The sequence below is a fragment of the Bos mutus genome, chromosome 5 (assembly GCF_027580195.1).
Source record: "Bos mutus isolate GX-2022 chromosome 5, NWIPB_WYAK_1.1, whole genome shotgun sequence".
Lineage (NCBI taxonomy): Eukaryota > Metazoa > Chordata > Mammalia > Artiodactyla > Bovidae > Bos > Bos mutus.
Window position 1 is genome coordinate 111110624 of NC_091621.1, and position 21046 is coordinate 111131669.

Sequence of the window (21046 nt, forward strand, 5' to 3'; positions counted from 1 at the left end):
TGCTTTTCCCCACATCAGTGCTAGGATGAACTAAGTTATTTACTCAGAATTAACAATAGCAAATCCTCAAACTGACTCAGTTGAGATGCAGTGACGACCCTGTCTGTTCAGGTGGCAGGCTCCTGAGCACTGGGGGCCTGGTCACCCAGGGATGGGCCTGAGAGGGAGAGGGCAAGCGGTGACCACGACGGCTGCTCACACCCAGTGCTCCCCGATGCCCCGGGCGACCCTGAAGAATGGGCTGTGAGCAGCGCCCTTCAGGAAGGCCAACCTGAGGGCAGGGTTCCGCCCCCGCCCCACCGTGCCCCCTCCCCACTCCTGGGTGGGGCCTGTGCCACCAGCACGGAGGGACCCTCACCTGCACAGTCGCTGATGCCGCTGTAGCTGTTCACTGCAGCCTAAGTTTGGATTTGAGTTTCCAAAGCTATCGAAAGACAGTCACTAGTTAGTCTGCCCGCCCTTTTGTCAACACGACATCCCAGATTCCTTGTATAAACACCCCGTGGGGTCTGTCACGGGGGTCCTTCCCCTCTTGGGGACTCCTTTACAAAATGACACACTGTCTGAGGGCCCAGCTCGGGGGGCAGAGTGGCCCGAGACAGGAGAGCCCTCTGCCCCCAGCCTTCCAGAGGCATCACTTGTGGCAGCAGCTACGGAGCCTGCAACACAGCCAGATGCGGGCTTGCTGACCACAAAATCAAGGGCTGGACCTGGAGGCTGACAGGATCCTAGTCCAGCAAGTTAGGGACAACCTGGGAAGTCTGTTCTGATCCCACGTGAAGGGGGAGAGGATCATGCAGTGCCCAGCATCCTGCTGTGGCATCTCAGGCACCTCCCATGTGCCCGCAGCTCAGCTCCCAGCAGCTCACACCTGTCAGGCAGCTCCCACTGCAGATGCCACTGGGGGCTGGAGTCGTGTCCTGTCACAGGCCAGCACACTGCCCCTCCACCCTCCCTTGGTATTCAGCCTGATCCCCATGGGCTGCCACTCACCCAGCTGGGTAAACAAACCAAGCTCTGAAAACAGACTGCCCGGGAGGCTGAGGCCAGGACAGTGCCACAGCCCTAGCAAGGGCCTTCCTTGCCGACCCCAAGAACTGGCCCCGGGCAACGGGGAGCATGGACAGAACTGGACAGTGCCTGCGGCTGACCTGTTTCCGTTCCTCAGCATAAACACAGATCGACGGGATGGACCCACAGCCCAGAAACAGTCAACTAATGCCTGACGAGGGAACCAGTGGCAGTGACGGCTCCTTAGTGAACGGTGCTGGGAAAACTGGACATTGACTTGCAGAAGAGCTCGACTGCTGTCTTACACCACTCATACAGATGGATCGAGCACCTGAGAGCATTAAACTCCCAACAGCGGGAAAAGTTCCATGACATGGGAACCTAAAGCACATGCAACAGAAGGTAAAAGAAACAAGTGAGACCACATCAGACCAAAAGCTTCCGCACAGCGGTGGAAACCAGCCACCCAATGAAAAGGCCGCCTACTTAATGTGGTGGGGCAGGGGCCAACTGCAAGCATACACCTGATACGGGGCCAATACGAGAATTCACAGACGCAACGGGCAAAGAACACAGGAGAAAACGCTGCATGAACTTAGTCCTCAGGGAACCCACTAAGATCACCTTCCATCTGTCACACTGGCCATAAATCAGAACGTGGAGAGAACCCTAGTGCACTGCCGGTGGAAACGCACCCGTGTCCACAGCAGTAGCCAAGGTGTGGAAGCAAAGTGTCCAGGACGGATGAGTGAAGAGACAGTAAAAGTCACACAGAATCATACTCTGTGATTTCCCCGATATGCAGAATCTATTAAAAAATGCAAACACAGAAAAAAAGAGGGGATATGTGGTTCGCAGAGGGAGGTGGAGACTGAGTGAACTGGGTGAGGCCCCAGCGTGCAGTTACAAGGTCAGTATGTCCTGGCGGTGTGGTGCTCAGTGTGGCAACTGCAGTTAACACTGTTCTGTGTGAGAACGTTGCTGAGAGTAGATCCCAGATGTTCTTAGCATTTTTGTAACTGCGAGCAAGGGCTGTTCCCAGTGGTGATCAGGCTGCAGTTTGTGGTTGTCAGGTCATCGTGCTGAACACCTTGGACGCACACAGTGGCCAAGTGTCACTCACCCTCAATAAAACCGAGAATGTGTCTGCTGGTTGACAACGGAACATATCCTTTCTATATGGCCGGTCTCGAACCTCCAAATGCACATTTACGTGTGCAGACACGTGAACCGAGGCCCGGCGGCCACTAGCTCCCACCACCATACAGAAAAAGAGCACGATGCACCCGCCTTGCGGGAACGGCTACTGGAAGAAGTCACTGGCTGCCAACTCGATGGCCTTCTCCACAGGGAACAAGGTCAGGTCACTGCCCCCGGAAGGGAATGGTGAGGGTTGGGGGCATCTGCAGCCACAGGGACCAGCTCCAGCCAGTGAGGTTCTGGAACACTGGGGTCCCGGTGAGTCGGGGGGCTCTTCTGTTTTACTGAGGCCCCCTTTCTTTTTATCGATCCACTTGGCCTGTGCCTGAACTCCTCACGAGCTGCCTGGTGCAGGTCCTACAAGTTACTTCTGTCTTACATGTATGTACCCTTGAGATGACACGCAACCAGTTCTCCAAACTAAGCCCGATTGTAAGATCCCGAGGGGCGGCTATGTGGGTCCCATGGCTTTGCCTTCACACTCAGAGCATGGCCATATCAGCCCCTCAGTCCAGCCTTGTGTCCATTTCTCACAGCACAATAATCTTGGTGTGTGTCCCTGGCTGGGGACACTAAGGGGAAAGTGTTCACACTCTCTGGGTCCTCAGGTCACCTTGTTCCCACACCTGGCGTTTCCTGTCCACCCCTCCCCTCTTGAATCTTTGTCCAGAGCCAGGTCACTGTCGGCTTCCCCGGGGTTTACTCCCGGCATCCGAGGACCCGTCTGTCTCTTCCTGCAGGCTTCCCGTCCAGACTTGGACAGCAGTGCCTGGCACTAGGCCCACCTTTTCCGAGTCGACGTCACCCTTTCAGAAAACCACTGATTGCGGTTTTCTCCCCCAAAACAAAGCCCCTGGAGATGCCCACAACATGCTGGCCGCCCGGTAACGAAGACAGGCTCTCCAGATACCAGGACCTCCTCCCAGCACCCAGTTTCTTCTGACATTTTGATTCCAAGGCCCACAAGTTCCCAGAAGAGGGCAGACCGAGCATGTGGGCAGCTGGAGTGGCGGCCCCAGAGCCTCTCTGATGATATCCAACCAGGATGTGAGAGAAACGCCTTCCCAGACCCATGGGAGAATGTCCCCAGTGCCCTGGGTGCCGTGTGATTGTTGGCACTGCAGCTTCTCAGCCTACAAAACCTAAGTCACAGTCTGCCTGTTTCCACAAACAAGACTTTACCAAAGTCCCGTCAGTTACCCCTTCTCGAGTGCCTGCCTCTACCTAAAAGAGTGACGTTCCACTGGGTTCCAAGGAGCCTGTCTCCCAGACTCCCAGATACAGGACCCACACGAGGTAAAGTGTGGCCACAAGCAGATCATTGCAAGCTCTAAACATGCTGCTTTTCTGCTCAGTGGACACCTTGTTGGAAGTGCGTGTTCTTAACTGTTGACAGTGGCTCTCATTCACCAAACACATAGCAAGGGGAACAGGGTTAGACGCAGGTAACGGTTTAAGCCACCAGTGTATTTAAGCAAATAGCATGGGATCAGAGGCAGGCTATGATTTAAGTAAACAGGTCACACTCAGTTCTGACCTTAAGCCTGAAATGAAATTGAAATATTTTTTGAAAGCTTTTACACGTAGCTCAGGTGGTAGGGACCAGTCAGAGAGCCCAGAGGCTGCCCTGAGGGAGCTGAACCCCGAAGCACAGAGCTGGCTGCCTTACAGAAGACCCCGGCCTCCCCGTGGGGCTGGTAGACGACTCAGCTGTTGGGGGGCAGGGGTGGCTATGGGGGCTGCTGGGGCCAGGGTGGAGGAGGGGGGCGTTGGAACACCTGCAGGGCCAGGGCTGAGGAGCGTCCACTCCTCCCTGTGCTCCTCTCCCCCTTGGATTCCGTCCTGGCCACACGGCTCGCTGTGCCCCTGTGCGCCCTGGGCCGAGTGTCTCAGCAAAGCACATCAGTGGAGGCATGGCAGGACTCAGGGGGGCGACCTGTGTGTCCCCACTGACTTGGCCAAGATGCAGCTGCAGAACCAGTGTGGACAGGAAACCTACAAAGGCAGGCATGTGGGGGCAGGCGTGCGTATCAGGGTGCAGGGCCCCGGAAGACGGGCAAGGCTGGGCAGCGGCTGGCTCACCCTGGCCCCGCTGGGCCACTTGCCCAGTGGCCGTGAGGACCGGGGCGGGGAGGAGGGGGGCGCAGCGGGTGGCGGCACAGGCTTGGGAGAGAGATTCAAGCCAGAACGAGGCTCAGGGGAGCCAGAACAGAACCAGCCAGGAATGGAGCAGAGACTGGCCCCTGGGGAGTAGCCCCAGTCAGGGTCAGTGCGTGCACACACATGCTTCTCTCCAGTCAAGGTTACCATGCATGCACACACGCCCACTTCTCTCCTGACCCGCCATGGACAGGCGGATGGGTAATGCGTTCTGCTCACATGTTGCTGGCGTCCAGCCTCTTGCCCCGTTCGCCTCCCTTTACTGTGAGGTCTGCAGGGAAGTCGCGTCCCCCTTTCTGTCCTGTGAGTGACCGATTACAGGTGCGCAGAAGAGCCTTCGTTCCATAAATGCTGAGAAGTGACATCTTAGTTCCTGGGGCTGGGATGCAACGTGCTTTCCTCCTGCCAAATCAAGCCTTGGACATGCTCCAAGGACCAACTGCAGGGCTCTCAAAAACAACTGTCATCCTGCCACCCTCTGGAAGAAGCTTCAGACCCAAGCTCTGAGAAGCAGGCAGTGCTTTTCCAAACTGAGAGATTTCTTGAAGGCAGCTGCGTGGTACCCGCATCACCCTGAACGCCAAGGGACAGGCTCAGAACACCACAGCTGCCTTCCTGGCTATTCTCTCACAGTCCCTCTCTCACTGCAGAGTTTGGTTAAAATCACCCACGGCAACAAACAGTGAGCCTGGGTTGCAGAAGGGGAACAAAACTGGTACAACCTAAGACCCAGCACAGCCCAAAATACATAAATATTTAAATAATAAAAAACCCAAAGGAAAACCACACGGCCCTTTCAGGGCCTAGTGTTTGGGGGAGGGGATAGCCTGGGCCCGCAGCCCAGAGGCCCCCCTCCCAGAGGCCTCTCCAGAAGGGTTCAGGGTGAAGGTCGCCTCTGAGGGCCCAGCCCTGGGTGAATCTCACCCTAGAGGTGCTCCCCATTTATCAAACTCAGCCACCTTTCCTCCCAGTGATGGAGAGGATTAGAGACAAAAGTCATTACTGTTCAATACGAGGGAACCTTTGCATGTTTCCAGACATCAAACAGCAAGCTCCACCAGAACTGAGACCAACCCACTCTTCACTCACGACTGGCTTCCTGTCTCTTCCCTGGTTCCTCCCCACCAACTCTTGTTTTTTGTGCCAATCTGAAGCAAGCAAGGGTGTTGGGGATGGTACACCCGGGGCTTAACAAGTGTAAAGGTCAAACAGTAATTCTGAAAATGGGGTAGATTAACTAACACGTTCCACGGAACCAGACTCCAGAGCTGACCAGTGGGAAGACTCTGTTTTGGTCTCAAGGAGACAGACCTGGGAAACATACCCTGAGGGACTCAGCTAAGCTCTGCCTAAAACTATCAGAACATTCTGGCCTTTGGTGAAGAGATTCATGTCACGGCGAGAGAAGTTGCAGCTGGGAATCCAAAAGTCAGAACCCAACTGGACCTGTGTTCAGGGTGTGGTGCTAGTCCACAGGGGCCCACTCATCAGGACAGCAAAGGGGCCAGGGTCCCAGCCGCCTGCCCCCACTCCTCCAACCCAGGCCAAGGAGACTCAGAATCAAGTGAGACAAACGCTCCGGCTGGCTTCATGTCAAAATTGAGGTTTATGCATGAAGTCCACTTTAAAGTTACTTTTGTTTAAATGACTCATGTAGAACTTTACAGGAAAGCGTGGGGGACTGACGACACTGTGAGGATGGCAGGAATGCAGTCTCATGACTGCATCAGCCAACTCAACGACAACATACCAAGGGGGACAACGTGACCACACACACCCGCGGGCCACAGGGTCACGGCCCAGGAAGCAAGAGATCACTAACGAGGCCCATGGTTTAAGGATAAGGCCGACCAGGAATCTCCAGTGTCTTAACGGCTTACAGCCACCTGATAAGAAGGTGGCCAACTACTCCTCCCCCAACCCCAACAACAAAAACCCTCCCAGAGCACGCTGCTGTTCACAGGGCTTCGCCCTGCTGGAGCTGCCCACTGCCTTCCCGGCCCCAGCAGCATGTTACCCACGGGCCCCAGTGCGGGTGTCGGGAAGGTGGGGTTCATGCCCGGGCCTGGGCGGTGAGGGCGTCCCTGGGGCCCCACACGCCTGGCTAGGCAGTGTGTACAATCCCCACGCTGCTGAGGCCTGCCAGCCAGCGGTTCTCCATGGAGCACCCCCGCTCCCCACAATCCACACGGGGCCTTCGGTGACTGAGTGGGCCGAGGGGGCCGCCTCTCTGGGCGGCGGCACTGGGCCTCAAACCTCTGTCCTGGTGGGACTTTGCCTCGACGATAAAAGACGACAGTGACATGGGACACACACAACTCACACATCACCCTGCTCTTTTAAGAATGAACTTTATACAAAATAACCAATTCATATGGAAATAAATCTACAGACCTCCAAGGATCAAAAAGATTTTTAAACAGTTGTTTTAAAAAATTATCCAACACACAGTATAGAACTAAGTACTGAGGTAAGTGTGGCTCTCAGTGAAACAGGGGATCAGCAGACCAGACAAAATATACACAATATAAAAATAAATAGCATTCCCCTTCCCAGTACTGGCCAGGATCACGCACAGGAATCTGCAGCAGGAGAGCGGGCGTGGGCCCAGCTGGGGGCAGCGTTCAGTGCCTCACTCCCGGGCCCACCACCCTCTCCAAACACACAGGACACTCAGCTGGTTAAGAGGCTTTTCCATATCAGCCGCCAGGGCTCAGCGAGGGAGAGACCAGGCGGCGATGCCGCTGACCATCTGCTCGGCCCGGGCCCATGAAGCACAGGAGGATGGAGCAGCTGGAGGTCAGGCTCGCACCCGCCTCACATGAGGACACAGCAGGGAAGGCCCAGCACCCCAGGGAGAGTCCAGACCCAGAACAGGAGGAACCAAGTCTCAGTTGAGGGCCAGCCCCTGGCAGGGGAACCCGCACCCAAGGGGCAGAGGCTGAACAGCCCGCCTCCCAGCGCCCCGCTCTCCTTGGGGGCACCCTGGCCCTTCCCCTGGGCTCTGACTCACTGGCCGCAGCCGCTCTCCAAAGGTCCCTGCCTTGGGGCTGCTGGCTGAGGGATCCTGGGAGAATCCAAACCAGGACCTGAGAGCCGTGTGTGTGGCTGAGATGGAAACTTTCAAAAAGCGAGAAAACCCAGAGCCTACGCGGCCCACTCCTGGAACTGGCAGGAACCAGCACAAGTCACAAGGACGCTCCCGGGGTCTAGGGGCCAAGCTGGCCGGGGGCTGAAGGTACTCAGTCCACACGAAAGGCAGCCTTCTGAGAGTCACCCGGCCCCGCCCAGGGAGGACGCCCTGCTGACGACAGGCGCGAGGGCCCCAGGGAGGCAGATGGACACAGCAGCACTAGTCTCACTTTGAAGGCGGGACAAGAAAAGGTTCTGAACAGGAGTCCACGCGTCTGTTGCCACTCGGCCTCCACCTGTCTTCAGCCTACTAAGTTTTAGCCAACAGCTCTTCTTACAGGAGGGGAAAAACTCAAGGCCAGAAACATTCCATAAGGCTCTTGTTTGCTCTCTGGATCTTTTCTCTCTCCTGGGTCTGGGGAAGACAGTTTCTAACATAACGACTCTAAGGTGAGTGGTGGACAGGAGTCCTCCAGGTCCCTGACAGGTGGCAGCGGTCCCAGGGGAATGCCGCCCCAGGACCTCCTCCCAGGCTAGTTCTGGTCAGGAAGAGTGCACGGGCCCTGAACGGGGGTGGCCCTGTGGGGCAACGCAGCACAGAGCCGCACTCCCAACAGGGCTCCCAGTGCCTGGCCTCTCTGCTCACCCCGAAGGGAGGCTCTGGGGCAGCAGGAGATGGGGTTGGGGCTGGGGGGCTGAGCCACCAGAGGGCTGTGCACGGTGGGCAGACAGAATGGGCAGGATTGCCATAGTCCTCCTGGCCCTACCCCGGCCCGGTTCCCCTCAAGGCAAGGGTGCCCGAGGCCTTGCACCCAAGCAGGCTCTGGGCTGGGAACAGAGGCAGGGGCCACGGTCTCCCCTCCAAGTGGGTGTACAGACACACACAGAGGCTGAGTGTGCCAAGCATGTTCCCTCACTGCTAGAGAGCAAAGCTGGATCTGTCCACGACCCTTCCCCATCCTTCCCAAATGCCGATGCTGATGTCCCCACCTTGAACGACATCACGCCCGTGACAGGGCTCCAACAAGAACCAGAATCCAATGAGAACACAGCCCCCAAACTTGCCCCACTTGAAAGCATGCCAAATTTAAAGTTTAAATAAGTCTGTTTAAAAAAAAAAATCATGTTTCTGCGCATGTCTGGAAGGCACCTGCGTTCCCAGCGCTCCCCCTGCCTGAGCGCAGCATCTGGGCGTCTGGAGCCGGCGTTGGTCTCCGCGGGGACTCTACTACTGGGAGCGCGGGTTTGCTCCAGCTTCAGCAAGGGCGCTGGGGCTGGATGGAAGGTTCTCTTGGCCCCTCACACAGCTGAATTTATAAGAACAAGCGCAGATCAATCAACCAATGTTTCCTGCAAGCTTTTCTACTATCTCAAAGGCATGCTTAGAAATACGCTATTTTTACAAAGACCTGTGACTTCAAGGTATCTCCCCCTTCAGTTGCTTCCTCCTTTGCTTTTGTGGGATATTCAAAAGCTTAAAACAGGAGTCCTAACTTTGGTGGCATCTCAGCTAAACTCAAAGAATACTAAACAGGGAGAATCCAGTGTCGCTTGCTTCTAAAACCATAATAAAGTAACTGAATACTGTAGAACTGTTTCCTATCACAGACAAGTGACTTCAAGAACTTGTTCTCGACAGCTATTTTAAATCACCACGACATACTTTACTATATTCACATAAAATGGATAAAAACTATATATACTGAAATATTCCTAAATTCCAGCTGTAAATCTATAGGATACATTTTTCCTATTAAAAACTGTGCAGCTTCTTCATTGACACTAAGCATATACAAACCTGAGTAGTCACTGCCACAAACTGGGATTCGTGCAGGAAGCTTGTGACGCCTTCCAGACCACAGTCCCGGCAGGTCTGTGACGGGACGCGTCACCGCACCTTCCAACGAGCAAATGCTCCTGATACTGGTTTACACCTATCTGGCGGGCAGCTGGCCAGCCAGGAGGGGCACTGCTATCTCAGACCATGACCTGGGTGCCAGGCAAGGGGGGGGGGGGTGCCAGGTGAGGCGGCTGCCCGAGGGCAAGAGCCGTCAGAGGAACAGCAGCGGCCAGGTGTGCCCCTCCTGCAGCCCCCCAAGAGTGAGTGGGAAAGGGCTGTAAACACAGGGGTCGGCAGGGCTGCGGGCCCACCGGCCAGACTCTATCCTCATCACCCGCCCTCCCACTGTATGTACAATACATTCACCACCGACAGAAGTCATCACAAAGGCAACATGAAAACTCTGTAAACTGGACCCAGCTCCAAACACACCCACACAAGTAGTCCTGTCCCCAGATGGCTACCTGAGTGCAGCTGCCATGACAGCCCACCAGCACCGCCCCCAGGTCAGGACGGTCTTCCCTGAACAAGTGTCCCAGGGCCTGGAGAAACCACCAGAGTCCAGCCTGTCTGGTCCCCACTTTCGCCCAGGACTTTGCAAGCACATGAGTCGTGAGGAGGGGCGTCCAGGCTTCAGGCCACACGTGACGTGATGCTGGAGACAGGAGAGGCGGGTGGGGCCGGGCCCCGTTCTCCACTTGCAGCTCTCTGTTTCCCTGGGGCTTGTCTCCTCCTGGGACTAGCTCTGAGAGAAGCAAAATACAGTTTCAGCGAAACTGATACATGTTAACTGTTAAAAACGACAAAGCCAAGGAGCCACACACACTCTTCCCATCTAGGAAAATGGCCCCATGTTGCTTCGTTGGGCAGTCCCGCAGGTGTGGTTTCTGAGTCCTGGACCCTGACTCAGTCCAGTGGCCAAGGACTGTTGCCTCCAGGAAGACCGGCGGTGGGGGTGGGGGACCCCGACTCTTCCAGACGAGGCAGACAAGGAGTCACACTACAGGAGCCAGTCTGGGGAAGGAAATCTAACCCATCTCAGAGCTGGTGCCTGGGACAGGAATAAGGGGCTGGCGGGGTGGGAGGGAGCTGCTCCCGAGGCCCTCTGGCCCCATGGCCCACAGGACACAACCCCTTTCCAGACACAGCCCCTGGAGCCACAGCTGCCCGGAACCACACAGACAGCTCTCACTGTCCACCATTCTGACCTGATCGAGTGGAAGCGTTGGGGGCTTCTGGGGGGGCAGCTCCTCCTGTGATGCCGCTGGTGCCGGCGTCTTTGGGAACGAGGGCCGGGACTGGACCGAGGGCCCCTGCAGTCTAGAGACATGAGGAAGGAACGGTCAGGAATGCATGTGATGTTCTCAGTACAAAGGAAAAGGCGCATAGCCCCACCTGGACCAACTGGGTGAGTGACTCCAACCCAGGGGCTGCCACGTGAGGCAGGAAAGACATGGCTGACGCCACCTGCACAGTGCTCCTGACAAAGGTGAGGAAACAGTGACAAGAGGCCAGAGCCTAGGGCACTCTGTCTTTGAAAAACAAAGAATGCAAAGCCAATGTTGTAAATTACTGAGCAGGCACAGCATCCAAATGTAGAGCCATGAAATGTGACTGGATCCTGAACGGGGAAAAATCAGAGCAAAACAGAGAGAGAAACAGCTACAAGGACACTTCGGGGACAACTGGAGACATCAGACAGTGCCTCCATCAGACCACTACCACCACTTCCCTGGCCAGGGTAGGGTCTGGGCTGTACCAGGAGGATGCCCTCGGCTAGGAGACACACCAAAGGCTCAAAAGAGAAGGCAAAGGACGGACAGGAAACGTGCCAGACATTCAGAGAGGGGTGAGCACACGCAGAGGGAAGGCCCTCAAGCCAGGCACCGGGGGCTGGGACGACCCAGGGGGGCACTCGGGTTCTCACTGGGGCTGGGGGGACCAGGGGGGCACTCGGATTCTCAGGGTGGTCTGTGCTGCTTTATGATGGGGCTTCCCAACCTTGACCTGGAGACTCCCTGGATCTCAGGTCGCCTCACTGGCCTCAAGACACAGCCACTAGAATTATCAGGGAGTGGTATGTGGCCAGGTCTGGCTCTGGATACACTGAGTTTTCATTCAGTATCAGTAGAGAAATGAATGGTGAGGGGTGAGACCAGGATACCACCCGTGACTACCCACCCGGATCTGAGAGCCCCTCTCCCTGGCAGAAGTCTGCCCACAGCCCCAGAACTCTGGCCATTAGGTGTCTGAAACCTAACCCGACAGCACTGCAATGCCAATTCACTTTCACAAAGAAAAAAAGACCACACACAAAACTGGGTTCTAATGCCAGTGCTTTCCCAGGAAGCCCCGAGCACACAGCCCACGCGCTCCTCCCGGGCCCAGACCACCCAAGTCGGTCTTTCATTCCCAAGCTCGCTTCTCTTTGGGAGACTAGCATCTACCCTGCTCCTGCCCGTAGAAAAAAGGCACGCAGCTGCAGCCTTACCCGGACGGTCTGTACATCTCCTGGAAGGACGCCCTCGCCCCACTTCCGGGGCCCATCTGCTCCATCATCACGGCCTGGAAGTGGCCCAGGCCCTCCTCAGGGTAACGGTAGAGGGGGCACTCGGGGGACAGGCCGTTGGGCTGGGCCGCCACTGGGCGGTGAGGCGGGTGAGTAGCCGAGGGGGAGGCGTAAGCCCTGGGCTGGAAATGCGTGGCTGGCCGCTGTGGGGGGTAAGGTGGCCCGGCGTGCAGCATCACTGCGTGTGGGGGGAAGGCGGGTGAACCGAAGGTCATGCCCGGGCCCAGTGGGGCTGGGGGCGCGCCGTAGAGACACTCGCTGGCCGACAGGGAGCCCTGCCGCCTGGCAGCCGCGTTGTGGTTATCCAAGTCCAGGAACTCTTTGGGGCTCTCTGGCTGCTCCATAGACTCATCCTGCTTGCCCTCAGGGCCGGGGTTCTGCCCCTCGGCCATCTTGGCAGCAACGGCGTCCACCCGCGTGGGCGAAGTTAAGGCAGCGCCCAGAGCCTCCACCGCGTCCACCCGCGCAGGGGGCGTTAAGGCAGCACTTAGCACCTCGCAGCCCTGCAGCCCCGTCACAGCACTCTTGTCGGGGAAGAGGGGCCTGGCAGGGGTGGGCTGAGCTGGGGGGGGCCCGCTCGGGCTTACGGGGGCTGCGAGGTGTCTCGGCCAGTCTGAGAAGCCCTGTGGACACGAGTAGTAAGGAGTCCGCGGGTAGTGGTGGTAGGAAGGCTGCGGTGGCGGCTGATAGGGATACCGCATGCCCTGGTGGGGGCGGTACCGAGGGAAGACTCCAGAATGAGGGTCATGAGACTGAAATGCCCGAGGGGGAAAGGGAGGAGGGTGCGGGGCTGGAGGCTTGCCCCCCATCACAGGACCCACAGGCTGCAGGCCTGGGCCTACATGGTACCGTGTGGCGGAGCTGGGGAACTCCAAGCCGGGCGTGTACAGAGGGGAGCACGTGGGCTCTGCAGGAGGCCCAGCCTCGGGTGGCGCCCTACTCTTGCCCTCAGACCCACATGGGGAGGCTTCTACCCGCAGTCCGTTTTCGGGCAGTGGCCCCAGGTCTGCCAGGGTGCATGCCTGGGCGGGTGGGCTGGCGAAGCCACTCCCTGAGAGCCAGGCAGACCTGACCGTGCTCGCTGGGCAGCCGTCCCCAGGTTCCGAGGACTCCGGCCTGAGCTCTGGGCCCTCTGGGCCCCTTCCTTGGGGTGAGCTCCGCCTGGCAAAGTCAGCCTGCAGAGGGGGCGCAGGGTGAGGTAGCTGTTTGAGGAACGCCCCCTCTGAAGCACCGACACTCGCTGGTCTCTCCTCCAGCCCAGGCAAGGGATCCGCTGCAAGGAAAGCAGAGACAAAGTCGCACTTGGCGAGCTGAAACCCCAGCACACGACAGGAACAGACAGTCAAAATGATGACAACGTGCCCCCCACCCTGCCCACCGCCGGACAAGCAAGGGGCTGTGATCTGTGTGCAGGCTGGCTGGGAGGCATCGCCTTGACAGTGAGGAGGAGGGACCAGGACGCTGGTCTGAGGGACTGAGGGCGCTGGGAAGGCCGGATCCTGACAGCATCCTGCAGGCAGGACACCCACCCAGGGGAACACAAACAGGACTAGATGAATATTTGCTAAATGAATGACAACACCCGCCGTGCCTGGGCTTCTTGAAAATAAGACATGGACAGTATATAACACTCAAAGGGCATCTTCAAGGAATTACAGAAATTTAATACACAATCATTAACCTACTGGACTCAAATGCTTAATTACAGACTCAGAATTCTTTACCTTGCTATTGTTTTTGGCCATAAATGCATCTTATTATTATGATCTCTCAGGGAGGGCAGAGTTGTTGCCCAAGGGTATCAAAATAGGATTCTGGTCAGAGCTTACAGACAAGATCAAGAATTCAGACCTTTACGATCAACTAGGACTGCTGGCTCCTGAAAAACTAACACTGGCTTTAAAGATCACAAGTACAAGCTGCACAAGAATGATGAAAAGGTGCACTTTTCATCATTCAGTCAACAAAAAACATGCCAACGCCTTACAACAGACACAGAAATAAACGCAAAACCCCTTAAAGACATGACACCATAAAACTCCTGCAAGAAAACAGGCAAAACATTCTCTGACATAAACTGTCACAGACCAGTCTTCCAAGGCAGTAGAAATTAAAGCAAAAATAAAAAAGTGGGACCTAATTAAACCTGCAAGCTTTTGTACAACAAAGGAAACCATAAACGAAATGGAAAGACTATCTACGGACTGGGAGAATATAGCTGCGGAGGATGAGACCAGCAAGGACTTAATCTCCAAAATATACAAGCAGCTCATACAACTCAACCAAAAAACAAACCCAATCAAAACATGGGCAGAAGACCTAAACACACATTTCTTCAATTAAGACACACAGATAGCCAAGAGGCCAAGATAAAAAGATGTTCATCATCACTGAACTAGAGAAATGCAAATTTAAACCACAATGAGGTACCAACTCACACCAGTCAGAATGGACGCCACTAAAAAGTCTATAAATAATAAACAGTGGAGAGGGTGCGGAGAAAGGGAACCCTCTTACCTGTTGGTGGGAATATAAATTGGTACAGACGCTATGGAGAACAGCGTGGAGGTTCTTTAAAAAACTAAACACAGAGTTAACGTATGCTCCTACAATCCCACTCCTGCGCAGGTATTTGCAGAAAGTAAGTGTTAGTCACGCAGTCGTGCCCGACTCTTTGTGACCCCATGGACTGCAGCCCACAGGCTCCTCTCTCCATGAGATTTTCCAGGCAAGGATACTGGAGTGGGTTGCCAATTCCTTCTCTAGGGGATCTTCCCAACCCAGGGATCAAACCTGGGTCTCCTGCACCGCAGGCAGATTCTTTACCACCTGAGCTACAAGGGAAGCCCTTTGTAGAAAACCATAATTCAAAAAGATACACGCACCCCGATGTTCACTGCAGCACTATTTAGAACAGCCAGGACATGGAAGCAACTCTAGATGCCTATCAACAGAGGAACGCATAAAGACGTGGTGCGTATACACTGTGGAACGTTGCTCGGTCATAAAAAAGAATAAATAATGCCATTTGCAACACTATGGATGGACCTAGAGATTACATACTAAATGAAGTAAATCAGAAAGAGATACATGTACGGTATCACTTATATGCGGGATTTAAAACATGACACAAGAGAAGTTATCTATGAAACAGAGACAAACTCGCAGACGGAGAGCGCACACTTGTGACTCAAGAGAAGGGTGGGCAGGACAGCGAGGGACAGGGAGATTGGGGTTGGCAGAGACAAACTATTATATACAGAGTGGATAAACAACATCTGACTTCAGCACAGAGAAATAACATTCAATATCCTGCGACAAACCACGATGGAAAAGAATATGGAAAAGAATGTATATATGTATAACTATCACTCTGCTGTATAGCAGATACTAATTAGCACAACACTGTACATCAGCTATACTTCATTAAGAAAAAATAAAGGCAAACAAAACAACACAAACATCATGGCAACGAAGCAAACAGACTGCCCCTGAGACTCTCCCTCCAAAGCTCTGAATTCCAGTCACATCTGAAATCATGCCTGGAAAGTCGTGCTGCAGGTGGCATTCACAGAGTCAGCCTCCCCTCCAAGAAATCACCTGAAGGGAGTCTGCGCTCCTGGCCCTCCACCCAGTTGATAAGGAACCACATCACTCTGTAGATGCCCAGGTGCCACGGCTCCCACACGGACACATGCTAGATGTCCGTCCTCAACCAGCCGGAGTCACACAGAGGAGTCTCTTGCACTTGAGTTCACTACTCTCGTCGACGGCACTTCTAGAGCCCTCTTGACGACGCGCCCATCTCACTACTGCTCCGCAGCCCCGGCGCTCGCAGATGTGGGCCCACTGAGAAAGGCATGCAGAGAACTGGGCCAGGAGTAAAGCCCTGAGGACATGCTCCCCGAGGGTCACTTCAGGACAGTCCTTTTCAAGTGAGGCTGGGTGACGCAGAGCTTGCACACACGGATGCCAGGTCCGCTGTGTCGGGTTTGAATCGGTCTCCCCACTTAAGAGCTGAATGAAGGCAAATAACCACCTTTGTGCCCTGGAGCTTCCATCCATACAAACAAGAATACTAGTCAAAGTTCCCTCAAAGCTTATTCTGAGAGTGAAATAAGCACGGGAAGGCTCAGCACGAGTGGAGACACAGCAAGAATGCAGCTGTGCAGCACGGTTACCGCAAATCCTCGGACCACGGTGGGCTCAACCCAGAGATGTGCAAGTGAAAGGGACCAGAGGCCAGTTGACACTTTGTTTCCTAGTCTGCATAAAAGGATGGGTCACTAATTAACAGGGCAGATGCGGGGGGAGGGGGTGCGCATGCACACAGTACCTTGGCCGTTCTCAGGCTCCTGCACGTCACTGCTGTCCTGTGTCCTCCCAGGGTCCCCTGAGGCAGGCTTGGGGGCCACCAGGCCCATGGGTGGGAAAGGGCCAGGCAGGCGGGGCGGTGCAGGCTGGCGGGGGTGGTAAGGCACGCCTGGCGGGCATCCACGGGAGGAGAGCTGCTGCATGGCCAGCATCTCAGGGCTGTCCAGCATGGAGTCCCCACCCTGCACGCCCCGCAGGGCTGGGGCCGGAGCTCCAAACAGAGAACCCAGTGCCGGGGCTGCAGGGGGCTGGAGCCGCTGTGCGCCAGGTTTACAGGGGGGGTGCAGGTACCCTGAAGGAGGAACGCTGTGAGGTAGGAAGCCGGATTGTTCTGTCCACTGGTTTGGGGGGAGGGGAGGTCTCATCACTCGGGAATCCATCATGTGACCCAGAGGGCGGGGCTGGTGAGAAGGTCCTGGCCCCACGGGGGGCTTCTCGTCTGGCCCCAAGGGTCCTGGGTTTGCAGCACCGTGGCTCCCGTTCCAGACCGCAGAGTGCACTCGGCTCAGGTACTTGTAGGGTCGGTACATGTGGCTGGGAGGGACTTCTGGGCTCTCGGGGAAGTCTGGGGGTCGGGCTGGAGCACCCCCGTGCCTGGGAGGAAGGAGCCCTGGCTGGAAATGAGTTGGGGGATACACGCGCCCATCCTGGCTGGGGCCGCTCATCTGACTGAGCGGCAAGGGTCCAGGTCGAGAGCCCATGTCAGCAAGGGAGGCCAGCCCTCCGCAGGCCAGCTTCTCATCAGGGGGGCCTCGGTGGTGGTTAATTCCAGCTGGAGGCTGGCAACAAAAAAAGGGAAGCTGTGTTAACCCCGTGGTTACTCAATTTACCCTGGGGAGCAACGGGATTCTAGAACACACCTTTGCACCTACACGCACCGAGCAGTCTGCTTACCTGCACCGCCAGAGGCGCGGGCTGCAGGCCAGGCCCACGGGCGGGCGGGCCCGGGGCTCCAGAGGAGACACTGACTGCAGCAGGGTCCGACCCCCGGAGAGGACAAAACGCTCCCTGTCCTGCTGGCCTCTGGAGGGCACGGGGCAAAGGCAGGGAGGAGGAGGAGAGAGCACACCCTTCACGTCCTGAAGACCAGGCTCCGGCTGGTGGAGGAGCCCCACTGCCCCGGCCGACAGAGGGCGGGGCAGGGGCTCCCATCCCCACCCTCAGAGCCCCTCCCCCCTGCTCCCCAGGAAAGGTGCACTTATGTACTGGATGTTCCCCATTCTTTGACTTACAAGGAGTGAGATGTTAATTCAAATTTTTGCCCCAGTGGGAACGTGTAGTTCAAATGATTAACAAAAAGGATTTAAGACAGATGAAGACTAAATGAAGATGGGGGAGAACTTCACACCCGCCCAGTCCCTAATCAGAAGAAACCACTACGGGATGAAGTTGATCCTCGCTGGCTAGCTTGAGAAGAGAAGCTGGCCGGATCCACCGAGACACAGGGGCCCAGAGAGGCAGCTGCTGTTTGAGGCACCCACCTGGCCAGGGGGCTGAACGGAGCTGCTCTGACCGGCCCCAGAGGCAGTGGCACGGCGGCCCAGGGGCAGCGCCTTCCCTCCGTTCTCCGCGGGCTGCCTCCGGCCTGGTGCCTCCGAGTCCCGGGAGCGGGTGCACACGTGGCCCCGCGCGCCCCGCCCCCGCCTCTTCTCCCGCCTCTCCTCCTCCCGCATCCACGGCTCCTCGTCTGTGTCCCCGTCCTCCCCAGGAAAATGCTTCAGCATCGCCCGGTGGAAGCACCTCTCCAGGTTGTCCGACATCTTGGTGTACTCTGTGGGGGACAGAGGTCTGAGCCCCCACCCCGGGCAGGCCCCCAGACCACCTCCCCCCAATCAACTGTGAGTCTGCCAGGCTTCAGTGCCTCCTGCCTTCTAGGGCTACAGACATGACACGGGACACAATTTATGGCCTAAGAAACTGTCCAGCCTGTGTGGCTGGCACAGTGGCCCCTGGACCCCAAACCGGTAAAAATTTAATTCTTCAATGCCAAACTGCAGAAACGTTCAGTCCAATCACTGAACCTCCAAGCTTCGGCACCTGCAGCGACACCGGCGGCGTCATCCAAGGTCTGCCCTGCGACTCTAAGACAGTGGGTGAGCAGGCCCAGGACGAAACCGGGACCAGCAGCCGCCACGCCTCTGGCTGTGGAGGACGACAGAGACGGGCACAGCCCAGCCCATGGCTTCAACACACCCTCTCTTCACAGTCCTGAGAAAGGGCTGAACCTGGAGACTGGAAACGCCTGTTTTCCTTGGTTCTGCTGCTGCAGCAGGCTAGAGCCACAGCACCCCTCCTCCACTCACCGCTGCTCTCCCCATTGTATTTTCGACAATTCCTGAACATAGTCTTCATGTCGTTCACAAACTCCTCCTTGGTACAGTATGAACCTCCATTCAGTTTCTTCTCCATGCTTGAAATATCCATGGGGACCTACAACAGGCCACACTCGTTACTATCCATCGGAGAACAGTGCTTCGTAGTCCCCACACCACTAGGAGCTGTTTGAAAGCCTGGGAAGCACCCAGCACCCAGCCCTGAGGAGAGCCAGCTGATTACACAACAACACAACCACAGAGGCGCACGCTACAGTCGTACAGCTGACAAGGCTTCCTCTACCTTAATGATCTGGTAGTAGTTAGGGGCATACGATTCATCCACTGGTTCCAAAAAGGGCCAGGAATCCTTGTGAGCCTTCACCACGTCCAGAACTGAGGGGCCAAAGAGAAGAGGAGGGTCAGCACACATACCTGGGAACAGACTTGGTGGAACACAGGAGTGGAGCATGGGAACTGACCTTTGTACATGGCGGTGAAGTCATCATCCAGCTCGAAGCTGTGAATCAGAGAGTGAGAAATCAGCAGTGACGGAGACCCCCTGCTCTCCCCAGCGCCCTGGATTCAACCTGATGTCACAGCTCTCCAGACCAAGACTTGGAACAGTCCCCAGGAAACATCTGTAAACCTCTGCTAAGGTAAGTCTATAACACTGATGACCTCCAGAAAACACGAGGGAGTGAGGGTCGGCACACTCATCCCCTCCCTTGTCTACAAAATGACAGCTGGCCTGACCCCACACCAGGCAGCTGAGGGCTAGGGGCACTCTGCACTCACGGGTCTCTCGTCCTCTTCTCGGCCCGAGGCGGGGACTGGGGGTCCAGGTGGGACAGCTGGGGGGGCAGCGCCTTGCCCTGGGCCAGCAGCCAGGCCCGCTCCTCCCTGAGCCGTCGCCTCTTGGCTCGATCTGCAAGAACACAGAGCAGAGGCGCGTCAGGACTCCACAAGGGAGACACGTGCCCGACTGCACCCTCTGCCGACCTCTCTGTGCTGACAGGACGGTGCTAGAGTGAGAAGGCTTTAAGGGACTTCTGTCCTGAGGTCACAGAGATGGGGTCAGGGAGGCAAGCGGGCCCTGGTGGGTTGGGGAAGGAGCAAGAGAGAAGGGAAGCAGAGGGCCGACAGTCACCCGCGCTGAACACCTCAAGCCCTTTCTATGTTGCCCACACAAAGACAGTATCTCCTGTTTAGGACCAGACCTCAGTCCAAACACACCAGGACTGTGCAAGGCCCCTGAAGCGCTCGCACTGGTTATCCTCACTCTGTGCCCGCTCCACGCCCCCACCTCCGGCACAGCTGTCTGACTCCATCCACACTGGTGCAGGAGGTGCCAGGGAAGTGAAGAAGCCAGCGGGACAGCCCAGGAGCTGGAAGGGGAGGCCTTCTCTGGCTCCCAGACATGGCCACAAGAAACACACTTGCCATGCACTGCTGGCCTGCTGGCAGTGGGGAAGGAAGAAGCAAGGACTCAGGGCACCACCAGAAGGCAAGACACATGACGGAGGGATAGGTTGGAAGGTGCCCGGTGGGAGCAGACACGGCCCGCAGACGCCCGCTCCCACCAAGCTCCCTCTGCTCAAATGTCATGCCTGTGTATAAATAAACTTGTATGTGTAAGAGAATCTATACCTGCTTTAAGTATCAGCGACATTTTGCTATCAACTTTTACTAAAATTGGTTTCTAAGAAAGAGAACGATTTCAAGCCTAAAGAAAAGTAAAACTAAATTAATGAACATCCATGTATCAAACTGTTAAACATTCAGTTCAGTTCAGTCACTCAGTCGTGTCCGACTCTCTGCAACCCCATGAATCGCAGCACGCCAGGTCTCCCTGTCCATCACCAACTCCCGGAGTTCACTCAGACTCACGTCCATCGAGTCAGTGATGCCATCCAGCCATCTCATCCTCTGTCCTTCCTTTCTCCTCCTGCCCCCAATCCCTCCCAGCATCAGAATCTTTTCCAATGAGTCAATTCTTCGCATGAGGTGGCCAAAGAACTACAGTTTCAGCTTCAGCATCATTCCTTCCAAAGAAATCCCAGGGCTGATCTCCTTCAGAATGGACTGGTTGGATCTCCATGCAGTCCAAGGGACTCTCAAGAGTCTTCTCCAACATCACAGTTCAAAAGCATCAATTCTTCGGCGCTCAGCCTTCTTCACAGTCCAACTCTCACATTCATACATGACCACAGGAAAAACCATAGCCTTGGCTAGACTGACCTTTGTTGGCAAAGTAATGTTAAACATTAGGCGTCATGAACTCAATTCAGGATTTCACAACTAGCAACCAGTCAACCGATTCTTCACATCATCAGAATTACTGTCTGGACACACATCTCCCCAGGCTCAGGCAAGCCCCGGGGACCACAGGTGGGGTCAGCGCCAGCGCCCCTCCACGGCTACAGATAGTCCTTCACAAGTGATGCC

The 21046-nt window shown here is 56.0% G+C and overlaps 1 protein-coding gene across 1 annotated transcript in view; it reads right to left on the reverse strand.

Moving 5' to 3' along the window:
- Nucleotides 1-6706: 6706 nt before the first annotated feature.
- CECR2 (CECR2 histone acetyl-lysine reader) overlaps nucleotides 6707-21046 on the reverse strand; it is a 117210-nt gene continuing 102870 nt past the window's right edge. The window contains exons 9-18 of the mRNA XM_070371646.1: nucleotides 19397-19526; nucleotides 19081-19118; nucleotides 18903-18994; nucleotides 18590-18716; nucleotides 17768-18057; nucleotides 17181-17309; nucleotides 16249-17065; nucleotides 11835-13185; nucleotides 10552-10663; nucleotides 6707-10088 (exon numbers count right to left, since the gene is read on the reverse strand). Of these exons, the coding sequence (XP_070227747.1) occupies nucleotides 10083-10088; nucleotides 10552-10663; nucleotides 11835-13185; nucleotides 16249-17065; nucleotides 17181-17309; nucleotides 17768-18057; nucleotides 18590-18716; nucleotides 18903-18994; nucleotides 19081-19118; nucleotides 19397-19526 (3092 nt within the window). The 3' untranslated portion in view covers nucleotides 6707-10082. The remainder of the gene's footprint in view (nucleotides 10089-10551; nucleotides 10664-11834; nucleotides 13186-16248; nucleotides 17066-17180; nucleotides 17310-17767; nucleotides 18058-18589; nucleotides 18717-18902; nucleotides 18995-19080; nucleotides 19119-19396; nucleotides 19527-21046) is intronic.